The sequence below is a fragment of the Mobula hypostoma genome, chromosome 28 (genome assembly GCF_963921235.1).
Source record: "Mobula hypostoma chromosome 28, sMobHyp1.1, whole genome shotgun sequence".
Classification (NCBI taxonomy): Eukaryota; Metazoa; Chordata; class Chondrichthyes; order Myliobatiformes; family Myliobatidae; genus Mobula; species Mobula hypostoma.
This window is the reverse complement of record NC_086124.1, coordinates 20,567,209-20,588,747: the sequence shown is the minus strand read 5'-3', so window position 1 is coordinate 20,588,747 and position 21,539 is coordinate 20,567,209. Positions and strand designations below refer to the sequence as shown.

General features: G+C 50.9%; 1 protein-coding gene across 2 annotated transcripts in view; it reads left to right on the top strand.

Moving 5' to 3' along the window:
• Positions 1-11,514: 11,514 nt before the first annotated feature.
• The window catches only part of fgd1 (FYVE, RhoGEF and PH domain containing 1), a 63,279-nt gene continuing 53,254 nt past the window's right edge, over positions 11,515-21,539 (top strand). For both annotated transcript variants that reach the window (XM_063034685.1, XM_063034684.1), the window contains exon 1: positions 11,515-11,853. In XM_063034685.1, coding sequence (XP_062890755.1) covers positions 11,670-11,853 — 184 coding nt within the window. In that variant the 5' untranslated portion in view covers positions 11,515-11,669. The remainder of the gene's footprint in view (positions 11,854-21,539) is intronic.

The following is a 21,539-nucleotide window of genomic DNA, read 5'->3' as shown; positions in this document are numbered from 1 at the left end:
GTTCCCTCCTCCCAAAGTGTCTTCTTCGAGCGAGTACCGCCTGGCCCACCAGCCTGTGTCCCATCGAAGCCCTCGCCTGTCCATTTTATCCCAGGGATGTGTTTCTGCGCTCCAATCCCTATAGCCTCAGAGACTGTGCAGGACCTGACCCCTTGGGGGTGTGGAGGGAGCACCAGACTGAGGGAGGGAGCGTCACGCTGCAGGAGCACCGTTGAGGAGGGACTGCTGAACTGCAGGATTTCTGGAACAGATCCAAGTATCCCTGTGGGAGATCGGGCAAGAGACATCGATCGGTGAACTGCTCCCTCCCTCCAGGCCATCCCAGAGGTCAGCCCCAATGACTCAACCCCCAAAGCTCCGCATTGAAAACGGCTCTCCCTCCCTTCCACCCTCCTTCCTTCCTTCCTTCCCTTCCCTCCTCCCTAATCCATCCCTCCCAGCCGCTCTCCTTGCTGGGCTGGATAACTCTTACCAACACGATATCACAGGGAACTAATTTTCTGGAGGTGACTCCACACACTCCCGGTTACAGGGAGGCTCCATCCTCCCCCTCCAAATATTTCCAACCCCCTTTCCCCCTGTCTGACTCTGTGTGTGGGTTTCCATATCTCTGTATGTCTCTCCTGCTCCCTCTTTGTGTATGTGTGCCCGTCTCACCCCGTGTATGTGTGTGTGTGTGTCTCTCCCCTCTCCCACTCTGTGTGTGTGACTTTCTCTCTCCACCACTCTGCGTGTGTGTCTCTCCCCCAAGTGTGCTTGTGTGTCTCTTTCTCTTTCTCCCTCTGTGTGTGTGTGTGTGTGTGTGTGTGTGTGTGTCTGTCTGTCTGTCTGTCTGTCTCTCTCTTTCTCCCTCTCTCTCCCTCTCTCTTTCTCTCTCTGTCTCTTTCTCTCTCTCTATCTATCTCTTTCTCTCTCTCACTCTGTGTGTTTGTATGTCTCTCTCTATCTCCCCAAAGTGCCAATATATCCTTCCCTGACATTACCAACTATATATACAGCTGTGGTTTTTCAAAACCACCCCATCAGGAAGGCTGTGGTGTTTTTGGATGTGTCTGTCAGAGCAGAAATATGTTCAAGATTATAAATGTACACTCATAGAGGCAGCAACTGAAAGAAACAGTGTGGAGGAAGCTTCACTCTGTGTCTGACCCCGGGAGTGTGTGATGGGACGGTGTGGAGGGAGCTTCACTCTGTGTCTGACCCCGGGAGTGTGTGATGGGACGGTGTGGAGGGAGCTTCACTCTGTGTCTGACCCCGGGAGTGTGTGATGGGACGGTGTGGAGGGAGTTTCACTCTGTGTCTGACCCCGGGAGTGTGTGATGGGACGGTGTGAAGGGAGCTTCACTCTGTGTCTGACCCCGGGAGTGTGTGATGGGACGGTGTGGAGGGAGCTTCACTCTGTGTCTGACCCCGGGAGTGTGTGATGGGACGGTGTGGAGGGAGCTTCACTCTGTGTCTGATCCCGGGAGTGTGTGATGGGACGGTGTGGAGGGAGCTTCACTCTGTGTCTGACTCGGGGAGTGTGTGATGGGACGGTGTGGAGGGAGCTTCACTCTGTGTCTGACCCCGGGAGTGTGTGATGGGACGGTGTGGAAGGAGTTTCACTCTGTGTCTGACCTCAGGAGTGTGTGAAGGGATGTTGTGGAGGGAGCTTCACTATGTGTCTCACCCCGGGAGTGTCTGATGGGATGGTACAGAGGGAGCTTCACTCTGTGTCTGACCCCTGGAGTTTGTGATCGGATGGTATGGAGGGAGCAGCAGAGATTGAGGCTGTTTGGAGGTGGCAGTGGAATTAAACAGATTTTCAAAGACTGAGGCATGGAGGGACCTAGGAGTGCGAGGGTAGGACACACACCGTGAATGGTGGGGAGTGTCGAGGGACAGAGGGATCTCGGTGTAGAAGGGTAGGACACACTCCATGAATGATGGAGAGTATTGAGGGACAGAGGGACCTCGGTGTATGGGGGTAGGACACACACCGTGAATGGTGGGGAGGGTCGAGGGACAGAGTGATCTCGGTGTACAAAGGTAGGACACACACCATGAATGGTGGGGAGTATTGAGGGACAGAGGGACCTCGGTGTACAAGGGTAGGACACACACCGTGAATGGTGGGGAGTGTCGAGGGACAGAGGGACCTAAGTCTAAGACAGCACAGGTGGGTAAGGTGGTGAGGAGGGCTTACGGGATACCTGCCTTCATTAGCCGGGACACAGAGTACAAGAGCAGGGAGGTGATGATACAACTTCATGACCCATTGGTCAGCCCACAGCTGGAGTACTGTGTACAGTTCTGGTCTCCACACTACAGGAAGGAGATGACTGCACTGGAGAGGGTGCAGAGGAGATTCCCCTGGGACGTTGCCTGGGACAGAGGAGAGACCGGAGAGGCTGGGTCTGTTCTCCCTGGAGTGGGGGAGTGGGAGGCTGAGGGGGGACCTGATAGATGTGGACAGAGTGACGAGGGGCAGAGACGGGGTGGGAGAGTAGGGAACTTCTCCCCATGACAGAAGTGACCAAACCCAGGGGGCATGGCTTTACGGTGAGGGGTGGAGTGGGGATTTGAGGGGGATTTTTCCCCCAGGGAGGGGTTGGAATGTGGAATGAGGGTGCTGGGGGCAGAGACTCACAGCTTTGCAGAACTATCCAGAAATATCATCTGAACATCAGGGCCTACGTGCCCAGTGCTGGGGGACGGAATGTATTTCCATTGGGATGGCATGGATATAATAGGACGAATGGCCTTCCCCCCATGTTGTGTGACTCTATGACTAAATTGGGAATTGCAGCAGAAGGAGCAGTTTGGGATCATGAGAGTCATCGTACTGATACAGGCCCTTCAGCCCTTTGAATCATGCTGACCCAACACCAGCCATTTACATCCATCTCGTTGTGTTCCACCCGACGTTCCCATCAGCTCCCTCCACCCTCTATTCCCTCGTTCACACACACAGCAGCGGCCAATAAGCCCACTGACCCTGCCCGTGGTCGGCGTGTCATGATCACCCGACCCGTGCTTCCTCACGTGGCAACACCTCGCAGACACTCGACGCATCGACACAGATGATCTCCAGCGACTGAGTTCAAGGCCTGCGAGGTTCCTGGGTGGTGTGGAGGAGAAGTGGTGCCTTGGGCTCCACATCCAGAGATCCCTCAAAGTTGCCGTGCAAGTTGATAGCTTTGTTGAGAAGGCGTGTTGCGAGTTGGCCTGCGTTGGTCGGGGAATTGAGTTCAAGAGCCACATGGTAGTATTGCAGCTCTGTAAAACTCTGGTTCGATCCCACTTGGAGTGTTGTCTTCAGTTCTGGTCGCCTCATTATAGGAAGGATGTGGAAGCTTTAGAGAGGATGCAGAGGAGACTTACCAGGGCAGTGCCTGGATTAGAGAGCATGTCTGATGAGGATATGATGAGTGAGCTGACATGCATGAGGATGAGAACTTAATAGAGACATACCAGACAATAGGAGAAGGAAAACTCTGACTTTAAACGTCTGCTGCCTTGTAGCCATCCCCACCCATGGGAAAGGCTTTGGGATAAACCCCGAGGAAGGAATCTGGAGCCGGGGTCCCTAAAGCAGTTTGATGTCGTTTACAACTTCACTCTGGCAACCTCTGCCACGACACTGGTGCCAAGCTGTATCGGCGCTTGCCTTTCCTTGGCATCAGTGACGTGGAGAGGGTGAGCCCACTGCATGGGCAACAGCCAGTTCTTCAAATCTTCCCACCCAGGCATGCACCCTGGAGAGGGCACAGTCCACCAGAGGCACAAACCCGTGATCCCCTGGGATCGACGGCAGTCTACTACTACAAGATGACAAGAGGCATAGATCGAGTGGACTGCCAGAGACTTTTTCCCAGGGCGGACACAGCAGGCCAGGCAGCATCTCTAGGAAGAGGTACAGTCGACGTTTCGGGCCGAGACCCTTCATTAGGACTAACTGAAAAAGTCCTGACGAAGGGTCTCGGCCCGAAACGTCGACTGTACCTCTTCCTAGAGATGCTGCCTGGCCTGCTGCGTTCACCAGCAACTTTGATGTATGTTGCTTGAATTTCCAGCATCTGCAGAATTCCTGTTGTTTACGTTTTTAATAGCCAAGGACACCTTTTTAAGCTGATTGGAGGAAAGCATAGGGGGGATATCAGGGGTATTTTATTTTACACAGAGAGTGGTGGGTGCATGGAACACCCTGCCAGGGGTGGTGGTAGAGGCAGATACAATAGGGGCATTTAAGAGACTCTTGGAAAGGTACATGGATGATAGAAAAATGATGGGCTATGGGCTGTGTAGAAGGGTTAGATTGGGTTAAGAGGTTAGCACAACATGATGGGCTGAAGGGCCTGTACTGTGCTGTCAAGTTCACTGTCTTTCTCTCTTTGCCCCTCACTCCTCTCTCTCCTTCCCACCTCTCTCCCTTCCCCCCCTCCTCTCCCTCACACTCACACACCTACAGGGACACAAGGAGAATATCGTCACACTATTCCCCCTCCCCCCGTCACCCCTCACTGCCCCTCTTACAGCGTGGCGCTCCCTTCCCCATCGCCCCTCCTGCAGCGTGACACTCCCACTTCACCGCCCCTCCCGGAGCGTGGCCCTCCCTCTGGAGGAAATGGTTCAGGCAGGTACGCAAACCAGGTGACCACACGGGTTTCCTCCGAACGCTCCGGTTTCCTCCCACAATCCGAAGGCGAAACAGTCGGTGGGTTGATTGGTCATTGTAAATTTATGGGCCAAGCGGGAGAAGTTTGGATGGGAATCTTGGCTAGCAGGGACCAGTTGGGCCGAAGGGCCTGTTTGCCTGCTGTGTGACTCTATAACTTTATCCACTCTTATCTCCGACATGCAGGAGGCTGGATGTTCAAAGACTACCAAACACAACTGAACGGGACATTATCCCCAGATTGTGTCCAATAATTGAGATTCAAGATTTGGTATAAAAATAGCACTGGCCCACAGTCAATTAAGATCTGTTTTCAATTTTGTTCTAAAACCTGGAATTAAAATTAAACCACAGATCATTGTCATCATGATGTGCCATGTTGTTTGACGTGGGCGATTGTGGTCTTTCCATGACCATGATTTTTCTACAGAAGTGGTTTGCCATCGCCGCCTTCTGGGCAGTGACTTCACAAGACGGGTGATCCCAGTCATTATCAATACTCTTCAGAGACTGCCTGCCTGGCGTCAGTGGTCGCAGAACCAGGACTTGCGATATTCACCGGCTGCTCGTACGATCGTCCACCACATGCTCCCACGGTTTCACATGACCCTGATCGGGGGGAGGGGGCTACGCAGGTGCTACACCTTGCCCAAGGGTGACCTGCAGGCTAGCAGAGGGAAGGAGTGCCTCACACCTCCTTTGGTAGAGAAACCACAAATATCAACTTAATAATGAACAGGGCAATTAGTTTTAATTGATAATAGAAACTCTGAAACATGCCTAAAGTTGATAATCAGAGTCATATTTATAATTGTCATGAAATTTGTTTGGTCTCCGCAGTACAGTGCAATACCTAAAAAAAGTTATAAATTACAATAAGAAATATAGGTTCAGTGGTCACTTTAGCCCCTCTTCAACGGTGAATTTACAATGATGGGGTAGCAGATCCCAACAGAATCAACAAGCTCATTCGTAAGGCCAGTGATGTTGTGGGAATGGAACTGGACTCTCTTACGGTGGTGTCTGCAAAGAGGATGCTGTCCAAGTTGCATGCCATCTTAGACAATGTCTCCCATCCACTACATAATGTACTGGGTGGGCACAGGAGTACATTCAGCCAGAGACTCATTCCACCGAGATGCAGCACAGAGCGTCATAGGAAGTCATTCCTGCCTGTGGCCATCAAACTTTACAACTCTTCCCTTGGAGGGTCAGATATCCTGAGCCGATAGGCTGGTCCTGGACTTATTTCATAATTTACTGGCATAATTTACATATTACTATTTAACTATTTATGGTTCTATTACTATGTATTATTAATGGAGCAACTGTAACGAAAACCAATTTCCCCCGGGATCAATAAAGTATGACTATGACAGTTTGCCACTTTAAAAACTCTCCGGCCCAGGTTTCCTGTGATCGTTGGACATGATGGACAACCACCCGTGCAATCTAGTTTTGCCCAACTGATTAATTAATTGGGATTGTGGCTGGTATCGAACAGTTGTTGAAGTTTGTTTGGCCATCAGACCTTCATCAGGCAGAGCGTTAAATTGAGGAGTGGGGTCATTATATTGCAGTTCAAAGTTCAAAGCAAATTTATTGTCAAAGTACATGTTGCATGTCTCACTATTTTCCAACTCAGAACCAAAAGGGTGTCATTTTCTCGCAGGCATTCAGAGTTCAAAGTGCGTTTATTATCGAAGTATGTAACCATTACACAACCTTGAGATTCATCCGCTCACAGGCAGCCACAAAGCAAAGAAACCCAAAAGAGCTCATTTAAAAAAAAACGCCAAACCACCCAATGTGCAGAACGAGAGAGAGGAAAAAAACAAATCGTGCAAACGATAAAAGTAGGCAAACGGCGTTCAGAACGAAGCAAATGGCAATGGACACAAAGCCCTGAGCAGCTGGAGCAGGCCACAGCTTCAGTCTCAGTTCAGCGCAGAGCCGAGTAACATCGGGTGCAGCGAGCAGGGCTGGCCCCACCCTCGCCTGTGGAAACAGAGTCAGAAAAGTCATAAGTTATAGAAAAGTACAGCCCAAGAAAAGGCCCTTTGGCCCATCTAGTCTATGCTGAGCCATTCCCATCCACCTGCACCAGGACAATAGTCCCTACCAGCCAGTCCCTATCCAAGCTTCTCTTAAGTGTTGAAATTGAGCTTGCATACACTGGTAGTTTGTTCCACCCTCTCACAACCCTCTGAGTGAGGGAGCTTCTCCTCATGCTCCCCTTAAACTTTCACCTTCAACTCATGACCTCTGCTTGTAGTCCCACCCAGCCTCAGCGGAAAAAGCCGGCTTGCATTAACCCTATCGATGCCCCTCATAATTTTGCATACCTCTATCAAATCTCCTCTACGTTCTAAGGAATAAAGTCCTAACCTACTTAACCTTTCCCTATAACCGAGCTCCCCCAGGCTCGGCAACATCCTTGTAAATTTCCTCCGAACTCTTTCAACCATATTTGCATCTTTCCTGTAGGTAGGTGACCAAAACTGCGCACAGTACGCCAAATTAGGCCTCACCAATGTCTTATACAACTTCAACATAACATCCCAATAGAACAAAATCAAAATACAGTTGAACCAGTGAAAAGTTACCCACAAAGGCAAACAAATGTATAAAAGAGGGAAAACTGTGCAGTACAAAAATAACCAAACAATAATAATGAATAAATAAAGCTTAGAATTGCCACACTAGGAGTACTCTACAGTCGAAGTCAGCCTATTGTGGGAGGATGTTGTTATACTGGAAAGAGTGCAGAGAACTTTCTCAGCAATGCTGCCAGGAATTATAGGTTGGCTGAGCTTGATCTTTATTCCTTGGAATAAAGTGGAGTGCCTCAAGGATTTGTTCTGGGACCACTTCTCTTTGTGATTTTTATAAATGACCTGGATCAGGAAGTGAAGGGATGGGTTAGTAAATTTCCTGATGGACACAAAGGTAGGAGGTGTTGTGGATAGCGTGGAGGGCTGTCAGAGGTTCCAGAGGGACATCGATAAGATGCAAAACTGGGCTGAGAAGTGGCAGATGGAGTTCAACCCAGATAAGTGTGATGCGGTTCATTTTGGTAGGTCAACTATGATGGCAGAATATAGTATTAATAGAAACATAGAAAATAGGTGCAGGAGTAGGCCATTCGGCCCTTCGAGCCTGCACCGCCATTTATTATGATCATGGCTGATCATGCAACTCAGAACCCTGCACCAGCCTTCCCTCCATACACCCTGATCCCCGTAGCCACAAGGGCCATATCTAACTCCCTCTTAAATATAGCCAATGAACTGGCCTCAACTGTTTCCTGTGGCAGAGAATTTCACATATTCACCACTCTCTGTGTGAAGAAGAGATGTCTATGTTCTATGATGTTCCATGTACTCACCTCCCCACCCCCCACGTGAAAAAAAATTCCCTTCAGGCCCCTTTTAAACCTTTCCCCTTGCAGCCGAAAATTGTGCTTCAAGATCCTAGGAGTGAGCATCACCATTAACCCATCCTACTTCCTAGTTCAACCACTTGGCCCAGGAAGCTCGCCAATGTCTCCAATTCTTCAGGAGGCTAAAGAAATCTGGCACGTCCCCGCCCACCCTCACCAATTTTTAGCGATGCGCCATAGAAGGCATCCAATCGGGATCGATCACGGCTCGGCACGGCAACCGCTTGGCCCCTGACCGCAAGAAACCACGGAGAGTTGTGGACACAGCTCAGCCCCTGTTGGAAACCTCCAGCCCCTTCACGGACTCTGTCTACAGTTCCCGCTGTCTTGGTAAAGCAGTCATCATAGTCAAATGTCCACCCACCCCGGATATTCTCTCTTCTCCCCTCCCCATCGGGCAGAAAGCACGTCCCCCCAGCCTCAAGGACAGTTTCAACATCACTACCATAAGACTATTAAATAGTTTCCTAGTACAATAAGATGGACTCACAATCTACATCATAATGCTCTTGTAAATTATCTCCTATAGATGTGTGGTGGAGAGTATATTGACTGGTTGCAGTATAATCTGGTACAGAAGCACCAATTCCCTTAATTGGGAAATTCTGCAAAAAGTAATGGATACGGCCCAGTCCATCACGGGAAAAGCCCTCCCCACCATTGAGCACATCTACACCAAACGTCGTCTCAGGAAAGCAGCATCTATCAGCGGAGATCCCCACCATCCAGGACGTAGTCTTTTCTCGCTGCTGCCATCAGGAAGCAGGTACAGGAGCTTCAGGACTCGCACCACCAGGTTCAGGAGCAGTTATTACCCCTCAACCATCAGGCTCCTTGAACCAAAGAGGATAACTTCACCCACCCCATCAGTGAAATGTTCCCTCAACCAATGGACTCGCTCTCAAGGACTCTCCACCTCAAGTTCTCAATATTTATTGCTTATTTATTTGTTATTACTATTTCTTTCTTTGTGTACTTGCTCAGTTTGTTGTCTTTTGCACTCTGGTTGAGCGCCCAAATTGGTGTGGTCTTTCATTGATTCTGTTGTGGTTGTTATACTATGGATTTATCAAGAAAATGAATCTCGGGGATTGTATATGGTGACATGTATGTACTTTGATAATAAATTTACTTTGGACTTTGACTACCTGCACTGCACTTTCTCAGTCACTGTGACACTCTATTCTGCAATCTGTTATTGTTTTCCCTTGTTCTACCTCAGTGCACTGTGTAATGATCTGATCGGTATGAACGGTGTGCTAAACAAGCTTTTCACTGTGTCTTGGGGAACACGCACAAGAGGCCAAAGGAACTCAGCGAGTCAGCTAGCAGTTTCATAGAAGCATAGAAAACCTACAGCACAATACAGGCCCTGCGGCCCACAAAGCTGTGCCCAACATGTCCTTACTTGACAAATCACCCAGGGCTACCCATAGCACTCTATTTTTCTGAGCTCCATATACCTGTCCAGGAGTCTCTTAAAAGACCCGATCGTATCTGCCTCCACCACCGTCGCCGGCAGCCCATTCCACGCACCTTACCCCTGACATCTCCTCTGTACCTACTTCCAAGCACCTTAAAACTGTGCCCTCTCATTTCAGCCCTGGGAAAAAGCCTCTGACTAACCACACGACCAATGCTTCTCATTATCTTGTACACCTCTATCAGGTCACCTCTCATCCTCCGTCGCTCCAAGGAGAAAAGGCTGAGTTCACTCAACCGACCTTTTTTCTAATGCCCTGAACCCCTACCATTAACCATGGGGTCTGTGGACCCCGGGCTGGGAAACCCTGAATAAGCCCAAATACAAAGATGGGTGGGACGGGAGGTGATAGGTGAGACCAAGTGAGGGGGAAGGACAGTGGGTGGGAGGGGGAGAGGGGATGACATAAGAAGCTGGGAGGTGGTGTGCGGAAGAGGGTAAGGGCTGGAGAAGAAAGAATCTGATAGGAGAGGACAGTGGACACGGAGAGAAAGGGAAGGTGGGAAGTGACAGGCAGGCAAACAGAAGCCAGAGCAGTGAGTCTGTGGAATTCATTGCCACAGGCAGCTGTGGAGGCCAAGTCATTGTGTGTATTTAAGGCAGAGGTTGATAGATTCTTGATTGGTCAGGGCACGAAGGGTTACGAGGAGAAGGCAGGGATTGGGATGAGAGGGAAAATGGATCGGCCATGATGAAATGGCCAATTTCTGCTCCTATATCTTATGGTCTAAGAGAAGGGGTAAAATGACAGCCAGAAATGAGGAATGGAGGAGGGGACCCAAGGGGACTGTTTTCTCCCAATAGACGCTGCCTGACCCGCCGAGTTCCTCCAGCGTTTTGTGTGCGTTGCTCTGGATTTCCAGCGTCTGCAGAATCTCTTCTGCTCACGATTTTTGTATCTCGGTGCACGTGACGCTAATAAACCGATGGTCCCAAGTTTCGGACTCTCCTACCCTAGAAAAAAGGCTGTCACAGTTCACCATATCTACGCCTCATAATATTACCTAAAATCATACCCTCGTTCCCCAATGAGCCAAAGTATAAAGACCTCGGCCGGCTGAACTCTCCCAGTTTCACGTTCTTGGGTGTCAATATCTCTGAAGATGTAACCTGGGTGCAACATATCAATGCAGTCACAGAGAAGGCATGAAAGTGGCGATATTGCATGAGGAGTTTGAGGAGATCTGGCATGTCAGCAAAGGCACTCGCAAGTTTCTCTGGACGTACCGTGGAGAGCATTCTGACTGGGTGTGTCACTGCCTGGTACGGGGGGGCAGGGGGGGACAAGGGCACAGGACTGAATAAACTGCAGGGAGGTGCAAAAGTAGTCAACTCCATCACGGGCACTCGCCTCCATAGCATCCAGGACATCTTCAGGGAGCGATGCCTCAGAAAGGTGGTGATCATCATTAAGGGCCCCCATCACCCAGGACATGCCCCCTTCTCATTGCTACCATCAGGGAGGAGGTACAGGAGCCTGAAGACACACACTCAACGATTCAGGAACAGCTTCTTCCCCTCTGCCATCGGATTTCTGAATGGACATTCAACCCGTGAACACTACCTCCCTACTTTTGTTTCCCTTTTTGCCTTACTAATTTAATTTAACTATTTTTACTGTAATTCACGTCTTTTCCCTATTATGAGGGGTTGCATTGTATTGCAAAACCCAACACAATCTCACGACATTTGCGGGTGATATTAACTCCGATAACTCAAACCCTCCAGCCCTGGCAACGTCAGGACGAGACAGGCGGCATTTAAAACGCAGAGACGGGCACTTGCCACACCGGGGCTCGGCGCCCCGTGCGGCGTGCGGGGTTCCTTTAAGACAAGGACTGTGGGACCGATCCCAAGTCCTTGTTCAGCTGGGGGGAGAAAAGTTTTGGAAGTGGATCTGCCAATCGTGCCTGACGTCAGGAAGGCGGGCGAGAAGCAAAGGGAGGCTTGGAAATGCATTGTGTATAAAATAAATTTATATATAGAAAACGTTTGAAGAATAGGGGGAGAAGGAGAGAAAGGGGGAGGGAGGGAGTGTAGTCGGGAATGGTGGCTGCTTGGATGGTCGATGGCTTCGGGAAGAGGAGATGAGAGGGAACCGTCCCAACTGCGTCCCGCTCAGCCAAGCCCCTCGGCGGCCGGACGGAGCGAACAGCCCGCGGGAGCCTCCGTCAACGCCGCCGCCGCCCCCACCGCCGCCCCGGGCGATGCGCTTCTCGTTCCACGGACGGGCGCCGCAACCAACGCGTCCCGGCGAACCGGGACGGCCCGGTGAGTTGCCGGCCGGTGAGATGGAGGGAGTGGGCGGTTGGGGGAAGGGGAGGGAAGAGGACAAAGAGGTTTTGGGTGGGAGGGGAGAGAAAGAAAATGAAGCCGCGAGAGCAAGAAGAGAAACAAAGCGTTAGAGAGAGAGAGAGGTACAGGGGGAGGGAGGGAGGGGGGAGAAAGGGAGAGAGGTACAGGGATGGGGGGGAGAGAGAGGGGGTGCAGAGAGACAGGGGGGTGCAGGGGGAGAGAGAGGGGGTGCAGGGGGGAGAGGGGGGTGCAGGGGGAGAGAGAGGGGGTGCAGGGGGGAGAGGGGGTGCAGGGGGAGAGAGAGGGGGTGCAGGGGGAGAGAGGGGGGGGTGCGGGGAGAGGGGGGTGCAGGGGGAGAGAGGGAGGAGCGGGGGAGAGAGGGGGGTGCAGGGAGAGAGGTGGCGTGGAGAGAGTTGGGGTTGCACAGAGAGGGAGGGAGGAGGGCAGTGTGGTGGGAGGTGAGTAGAGATAGGGAGGTGTAGAGGAGGAGGATGTGGAGAGGGAAGGGGAGGGAGGTGTGTAGGGGGAGGGTGTGGGGAGGATGTGGACAGGAAGAGGTATTGGAGGGAGAGATGAACGGGGGAGATGTGTATAGAGAGGAGAGGGGTGTGCAGAGGGAGAGAAGAGCGGTGCAGAGACAGTGGTTTAGAGAGAGAGAGAGTGGTCTGGAGAGACAGGTTTGGAGAGAAAATGAGAAAGAAGGTATAGAAAGAGAGGTTGAGGGAGACAAATCGAGAAAGAGAGAGGTTTGGAGAGGGTGAGGTGTGGAGAGAGTAGAGAGTAGAAAGAGATGTGGTGAGGGTTTTACAGAAAAGAGGTGCAGAGAAGCAGAGAGAGGGGGAGAAAGAGAGGTGCAGAGAGACAGGTCTAAAGAGGGAGGGAGAAAGAGGTGAACAAAGGGAGAAAGGTTTAGAGATCAGAGAAGGGTGTGGAGAGAAAGAGGGAGGTGTAGAGAGAGGGAATAATACACAAACAATTGTACTTCTTGTCAATACTGAGTGCAGCATTTAAACAATCACAGTTTAAGTTCCAAAAAAGTATGTGAACCTCTGGGGCAATGCCTTCTACAAAAGGTATTTGGAGTCAGGTTTTCCAAACAATGAGATGAGATTGGAGGTGTGGGAAGTGGAGGTGCCCTGCCCTATAAAAATGGACACACAAAGTCAGGTTACTAACAGAGCCTGCTCTTCTCAAGAAAGATCTGTTTATGTGCACCGTGCATCAATCAAAACAGCTGTCAGAGGACCTTAGAAGAAGGATTGTAGAGATGCATGAAGCTGGAAAAGACTACAGAAGCATTTCTGAAGATCTGAGTGTTCATCAGTCCACAGTAAGAGAAATTGTGTACAAATGGAGGAAATTCAGTACTGTTGCTACTCTCCCTCGGAGTTGGCGTCCTGCAAAGATCACACCAAGAACACAACATGCAATGCTGAAAGAGAGGTGAAAAAGAACCCAAGGGTTACAGCAAAGGACATGCAGAAATCTCTAGGACTTGCTGAAGTCTCTGTTCATGTGTCCACTATAAGAAAAACACCGAACAAGAATGGTGTTCATTGAAGGACACCATAGAGGAAGCTACTACTCTCCTAAAAAAAACATTGCCGCACATCTCAAGTTTGCAGAAGACCACCTGGATGTTCCACTATGCTCTGGGACAATGTTTTGTGGACGGATGAGACAAAAGTTGAACTTTGCAGAAATGCCCATTGCTATGTGTGGAGGAGAAAGGGCACTGCAGACCAACACCAAAACCTCATCCCAACTGTGAAGCATTTGGGAAGGAGCATCGTGGTTTAGGGCTGCTTTACTGCCTCAGGGCCTGGACAGCTTGCAATCATTGAGGGAACAATGATTTCAAAATGTTATCAAGATGTTTTACAGGAGAATGTCAGGGTAGCAGTCCATCACCTGCAGCTTAGTAGAAGTTGGATGATGCAACAAGACAATGATCCAAAACACAAGAGTAAATCAACAACAGAATGGTTTTGGAATGGCCAAGTCAGAGTCCAGACCTGAACCCAATTGAGATGCTGTGGCATGACCTGAAGAGGGCTGTTCATGGAAGGTTTCCCAGAAATAATGATGAACTGAAACAGCTTTGTATGGAGGAATGGTCTAAAATTCCTCCTTGATGTTGTGCGAGTCTGATCAGCAGCTACAGGAAAGGTTTGGTGAAGGTTATTGCTGCTAAAGGAGGTTCTACATACTTTTTCCAGCCTTGACTGTGAATGATTAAGCAACGTGTTCAATAAAGACATGAAAATCACAATTGTTTGTGTGTTATTAGTTTAGGCAGACTGTGTTTGTCCATTATTGTGACTTAGATGATCAAAAGTTTAATTTAATGTCAGAGAAATATATAGAATATACATCCTGAAATGTTTTTTCTTTACTAAACATCTACGAAAACAAAGAAGTTCCCCAAAGATGCGAGAACCCCAAAGCTCCCCCCCCCCACCCCTGCGTGTAAGCCTTATTTTGAGTAATTAATGTAGAAAACCAGGTAATTGTAAAAGGTTCACAAACTTTTTCATATATATAGGTGTTGGGGGAAAGACATTTAGTGAGCAAGAAGGGTAGAGTGAGAGATTTAGAGACAGGTGGGTGGGGAGATCGAGGGAGGGAGGGAGGGACAGGGAGAGGAAGACAGGGAAACGGGTAAGTGGAGGGAGAGGGGAACAGGCAGGGAAAGGGAGACAGGTTGTGAGAGGGAGAGGGGACAGGGAGGGAGATAGACAGGTGGGGAGAGGAGGGAGGGAGAGAGACTGACACTGACTGGTAGAGGTAAGAGAGGCGAGTGGATGAGAAGGGTTTGGGGCGAGGGAGAGAGGGGGAGATGGGTGGAGGGAGAGAAACATAAGGAGACATGGATACAGGGAGGGAGAGGGAGGGGTGAGGGGAGGGAGACAGGTAAGGAGAGTGATGGGGGTAGAGAGAGGGGTAGGGGATAGAATATGGGGTGAGGAATGAGGGTCAGGTAGGGAGTGGAGATGGGAAGAGGGGGGTAGAGAGACAGGCTGGGGGAGAGAGTGGGATGGAAAGGGAGGCAGAGAGAGTGACAGGTGGAGGGGGAGGGATGGGTGGAGGGGGAGAGATGGGTAGAGAGACAGGTAGGGGAAGAAAAGACACAAGTAGGTGGGGGAGAGAGACGGTAGGGGGAAGAGAGGGAAGTGGGGTAGAGTGACAGACAGGTGGGGAGTAGGAGATAGGGAGAGGAGTGGGGGACAAGGAGGGAGAGAGGCGCGCACACACACACACACACACACACACACACACACACACACACAAGTAGGGATAGGAAGGGGAGCGAGGGGGAGATGGAGGGGTTGTGACAGGGGGACACGAGGTAGAGAGGGGTAGGGGTGAGGGAGATGGTGGGAAAGGGAGGCAGGGAGCTAGAGGGAGACGGAGGTGGGGAGAGAGACGGGTAGTGGAGAGAGCAACAGGCTGGGAGGGAGTGGGAGAGAAAGGCAGTTGGGGAGGGAGAGAGAGACAGGTATGGACAGAGAGAGAAAGTGACAGGTGGGGTGGAGAGAGTGACAGGTGGGAGGAAGAATCAGGTGGGGTGAGGGAGTGAGGGAGATGGCTGGGGAGAGGAAGACGAAAACGGATAGGGAGTTAAGTGGGGGAGAGAGAGACAGGCTGGGAGATTCAGATACGGAGAGTGGGAGAGAGAAACGGGTGGAGAGGGGGAGAGAAAGTCATGGAGAGATGGAGAGAGGGGGAGAGAGATGCAGGGAGAGTGGTGGGGGAGAGAGATGCAGGGAGATTGGTAGGGGAGAGAGCTGGGCTGGGAGCGATGCAGTTGAGGGAGAGACAAGTAGAAAGAGGGGTGTAGAGAGAAAGACACACACACACACACACACACACACATACACACACACGGTGGGGGAGGGGGGTCAGGTAGGGATAGGGTGAGGGAGAGACACTGGTGGTGAGGGAGGAAGAGGGGAGAGGGTTTTGAGTTCGGGCCAGGGAGAGGGAGGCCGGTAGAAAGAGTGGGAGAGTGACAGGGAGAGGGACAGGAAGGGGAGAGGGTGACGGTTTGGGAGAGAGTGGGAGAGAAAGGCAGTCAGAGAGGTGGGGAGATAGCTAGGGAGAGGAAGATGGAGTTAGATGGGGAGAGGGGCTGGGCGAGTCAAGAGGGAGGGTGGGGAGAGAGAGTTGGGTAGTAAGGAGAGATGGTTAGGGAGGGAGAGAGATGGGTACGGAGAAAAAATATGCGGGGGAGTTGGAGGTGGAGAGGGGAGACAGAGATAGAGAGGGAGTGGGTGAGAGGGAGAGGAAGATGTGGGGTGCAGGTGGGAGAGAGACGGGTGGAGAGGGTAGAGATGGGAAGAGGGAGACACACAGGTTGACGGAGGGAGAGGTGGATGGAGAGGTAGGAGGAGGGAGGGAGGCAGATCATCATTGGGAGAGAGTGAGAGAGCAGTGGGCTGGGGAGAGAGTGGGAGAGAAAGGCAGTTAGAGAGGGAGAGAGATGGGTGTGGGGGGAGAGAGATAGGTAAGGAAGAGAGACAGGCTGGGACAGAGAGTGGAAGAGGAAGGCAGGGAGAGGGAGACACACGCAGAGAGGGAGAGACAGGTGGGGGGACAGAGGACAGGTGGAAGGAGAGATGGGCTGGGGGAGAGAGGGAGAGAAAGGCAAGGAGAGAGAGAAACAGGCAGATGGGGGTGGGCTGGGAGAGAGGCAGGGAGAGGGAGAGAACTGCAGGGTAAGCAGGAGAGGGAGGTAGGGATAGAGGGAGTGAGGGAGATGCAGGTCAGAGGAGAGAGTGGTGGAGTGACAGGGGGAGGCAGAGGGACAGATAGGTGGTGAGAGACAAGTGTTGGGGAGAGATGAGGGTGAGAGACAGAAACAGAACCATAGAAACCTACAGCTCAATACAGGCACTTTGGCCTTCGATACTCTACCGAGCATGTACTTACTTTGGAAATTACCTAGGCTTACCCATAGCCCTCTATTTTTCTAAGCTCCGTGTACCTATCCAGGAGTCTCTTAAAAGACCCTATCGTATCCGCTTCCACCACCATCGCCGGCAGCCTATTCCACGCACTCACCACTCTCTGCATAAAAATACTTGCCCCTGACATCTCCTCTGTACCTACTTCCAAGGACCTTAAAACTGTGCCCTCTCATGCTAGCCATTTCAGCCCTGGGAAAAAGCCTCTGACTATCCACACAATCAATGCCTCTCCTCATCCTAAACACCTCTCATCCTCCGTCGCTCCAAGGAGAAAAGGCCAAGTTCACTCAACCTATTCTCATAAGGCGTGCTCTCCAATCCAGGCAACATCCTTGTAAAACTCCTCTGCACCCTTTCTATGGTTTCCACATCCTTCCTGCAGTGAGGTGACCAGAACTGAACACAGTACTCCAAGTGGGGTCTGACCAGGGTCCTATATAGCTGCAACATTACCTCTCGGCTCTTAAACTCAGTCCCACGATTGATGAAGGCCAATGCACCGTATTCCGCCTTAACCACACAGTCAACCTGCGTAGCAACTTTGAGTGTCCTATGGACTCCAATCCCAAGATCCCTCCGATCCTCCACACTGCCAAGAGACTTACCATTAATACCATATTCTGCCATCATATTTGACCTACCAAAATGAACCAACTCACACTTATCTGGATTGAACTCCATCTGCCACTTCTCAGCCCAGTTTTGCGTCCTATCGATGTCCTGCTGTAACCTCTGACAGCCCTCCTCACTATCCACAACACCTCCAACCTTTGTGTCATCAGCAAATTTACTAACCCATCCCTCCACTTCCTCATCCAGGTCATTTATAAAAATCACGAAGAGAAGAGGTCCCAGCACGCCACTGGTCACCGATGCAGTGACGCAGGGCAAGGGACAGACGGAAAGGGAGACAGAGAAATGAAGATGTATAGTGAGAAGGGTCGTGAGAGGTGAAAGATAAAATGTAGAGAAGGAGGAGTGTGAGGGAGAGAGAGAAAATAGAGTGAGGGTAGGAGAAAAGTGTAGAATTCACATATGTGGGATGTCAGGGAGACAAGGGGAAGAGTGAGAGACAGAGGTGTCTGTGGTGGGAGGGGTGTGCAATGTGATGGTACGTGTGTTGAGGCTGGAAGATCTCCCTTCCCCCGATCTCCCCCACCACCCCCCCCCCAGTTCTTGCTTCCTGTAACAATTCAGCACACCAGGGGTTAAGTCCGCACATGGGAATGTGGGAGTGTGAGGAGGGTGGTGGATACACTGCTCGACATGTGTAGTGCAGCCAGAATTTAGAAGCGGCCCCGTTACATTTTGATTCCTCGCGATTAGAGGCCTTATTTCTCCTGCCTTCTCCCTCCCGCTGTCTCTCTCCCCTTCCCCCTTCCCCCTCCCCCATTTCTCTCCCCTTCCCCCCACCATCTCTTTATTCCCCCCCCCCACCCCCACACTGCCTTTTGCCCGTGCATCTCTCCCACAGTACTCCTGGCTCGAGATCAGACAATCTGACTTCCAGTCATTACGATGGCGTTGCATGACGGTGTTCCGCTGAGGCTCAGTCCCAGCTGGCGCCCCGTTGGGGCTTCTTTTCAGAACGCTCATCGTAGCTCAGGTCTATTTCTGAATTAATCATTTCCCTCATCAGTAAAGTACACAAATAGCTGGAATTTATAAATCTAGGCTTGTGGTGTGGAGTTCAGTGAATGAGGAATTGCTTGGAGTTCAGTGAATGAGGAATTGCTATGTAAACATGTCACGTCATTACACCCTTGTGGAGGGAGGTTGCAATTGCACCGTGACGTTTACATAGGAAGTGTGTATTAGTGAAAGCGACCATATTGAGTGAACAATTTTCCAATTTAAAAAAAAATCTGGTCGTCAAAGCTTAATTCGAGTACTTTCTCAAAGATATGAAACTCCTGACTGAATAGCCCTTTCATATCTGTTGTTGGTTTAATTTACTTGGTACCTTCTGTAGCTATTAAAGTGACCACTGAGTGTATGTTTGTCGTCTTCTGCTGTAGTCCATCCGCTCCGACGTTCGATGTTTTGTGCATTCAGAGACGCTCTTCCGTGCACCGCTGTTGTAACGTGTGGTTGCTTCAGTTACCGTCACCTTCCTGTCAGGTTGAAGCAGTCTGGCCATTCTCCTCTGACCTCTCTCATTAACCGGGTGCTTTTTGTCCACTGAACTGCCACTCGCCGGATGTTCTTTGCTTTTTTGGTACCACTCTCCGTAAACTCTGGAGACTGTTGTGCGTGAAAATCCCAGCACGGCCCGAGATACTCAAACCACCCTATCTGGCACCAGCAATCATTCCACGGTCAAAGGGACTTGAGACAACATTTCTTCCCCATGCTTGGTCTGAACCTCTTGCCCATGTCGGCATGCTTTAATGCGCTGAGTTGCTACCGGTTGATTGGATATTTGCATTAATGAGTAGGTGTACCTAATGAAGTGGTCACTGAGTGCATATAAAGTGTGGTACTTTGAGAAGTAAAGGGCAGGACTTACACAGTTAGCAGCTGGAACCTGGGACTACTGTAGAACAGAGGGACCCAGGGGTACAGGTACCTGGTTCCCTGAAAGTGGCGTCACAGCCAGACAGAAGACGTCTGGCACGCTGGCCTTCATCGGTCAAAGCACTGAGTACAGGAGTTGGGACGTCCTGTTACACCAGTGAGGCTGCATTCGGAGTATTGTGTGCAGTTCTGGTTGCCTAGCTATAGGAGGACCGTCATTAAGTAACACACAAAATGCCGGAGGAACTCAACAAGTCAATCAGCACCTATGGAGAGGAATGTTTTGGGCCAAGAATCATCTACAGGACAGGAAAGGAAAGGAGAATAAAAAGGTGGTGGGGGGGGTTTAGGAGGAGAGCTGGAAGGTGAGAGGTGAAGCCAGGTGGGTGGGAAAGGCAAAGGGCTGGAGAGGAAGGAATCTGATGGGAGAGGAGAGTGGACCAGAGGAGAAAAGGAAGGAAGAGGGGCTCCAGGGTGAGGAGGGGTAAGAGGCCAGAGTGTAGAAGAAGTGGGGAGAGAGAGAGAATTTATTTTTCTTTTAACCAGAGGGAGAAAGTGATGTTCCTGCCATCTATATAAGGTGTTGCTCGTCCACCCTGAGGATGGCCCCATTCTGGCAAAAGAGGGGGCAGAGTAGATGTTCCCGGGACTGGAGGGATTGAGAGGCTGGACAGACTGGGACTGTCCTCCCTGGAGTGGACGAGGCTGAGGGGTGACCTTATAGAGGTTTATAAAACCACCAGGGGCGCAGATAAGGTGGATGGTCGCAGTCTTTTCCCCCAGGGGGAGGGGAGTCTAAAACTAGAGGGTACAGGTGAGAGGGGAGAGATTTAAAGGAGACCTGAGGGTCACCCGGAGGGTGGTCAGTTTATGGAATGAGGGAGTGGTTGAGGCAGATAGGTGAACAACATATTAGAGACTCTTGGACGGGCACATAGAGAGAGGAAAGATTTATGGGTCAAGGGCAGATAGATATGATGAGCCCAGAAAGGACCCTTGGTCAGCAGGGACGAGTTGGGCCGAAGGGCATTTCTCTGCCCTCTATTTCAGCACGTAGACATCGGTTCCATTGAAGCATTTCCCCTTCATCCGCGCTGGAGGGACCACAGCTGAAATGCTGTTGGCGGAAGGACGATAATGATGGCTTCCCCGCACCCCCCCCCTTCCTTTCCCATCCTGCTGAAGGGTCTCGGCCCAAATTGTTGACTGTTTATCCATTCCCGTAGGTGCTGAGTTCCTCCAGCATCTTGCGTGTGTCGCCCAGGGCGATAATGCCCTGGGAGGTGATTTACTGGTTCCAGATCAGGAACGGGAGGGTGACCTCCTGGGGTGGTGGTTTGTGGACTGGCAAACCTTGTCTCCGTCGGGGTCCGTACAGTGGGAGAGGGGGCCGGGTCCGAGAGTCCTTGGGGTGGAAGAGGTTCACTTGTGGGTTGAGTCAGTAGTGAGGAAGGCACATGCAACGCAGTCGTTCGTTTCGAGAGGACTAGAGTGTAAAAGCAAGGATGAGACGCTGAGGCTTTGTTAGGACATTGGTCAGACCGCACTGGAAGTACTTTTGGGCCCCTTTATCTAGGAAAGGATTGCTGGCATTGGCAAGGGTCCAAAGGAAGCTCACGAGAAGGATTCCAGGAATGAAAGGGTTAATGTATGAGGAACAGTTGATGGCTCTGGGTTAATCAGAATGGCGGGGGTGCGGTGAGGGTGAATCTCGTTGAAATCTATTAAATACAGAAAGGCCAAGGTAGAGTGGACGCGGAGAGGATGTTCCCAATAGTGGGGGTCTGCAGGATCAGGGGACACAGCCTCGGAATGGAAAGACGTCCCTTTAGAGCAGACGCGGGAGAATTTCTTTAGCTGGAGGGCGATGAATCTGTGGAATTCACTGCCACAGACGGCAGCGGAGGCCAAGTCATTGGGTACATTTAAAGCAGAGATTGATTAGTCAGAGGCCAGGAGAATGGGGTGCAGAGGGAGAATAAATCAGGCATGATGGAATGGCGGAGTTTGCCCGACGGACTGAACAACCTAGTTCTGCTCCTTAATCATCGAAAAAGAAAGGAAGACTGTATGGTGGGGGGAATAAAGGGGGTTTGCATCCAATTGGCTAGCCCACCCTAGATACCTGAGATCTGGACTTGCCGACCAGCCTAACACATGGCACACTGTGGAAGG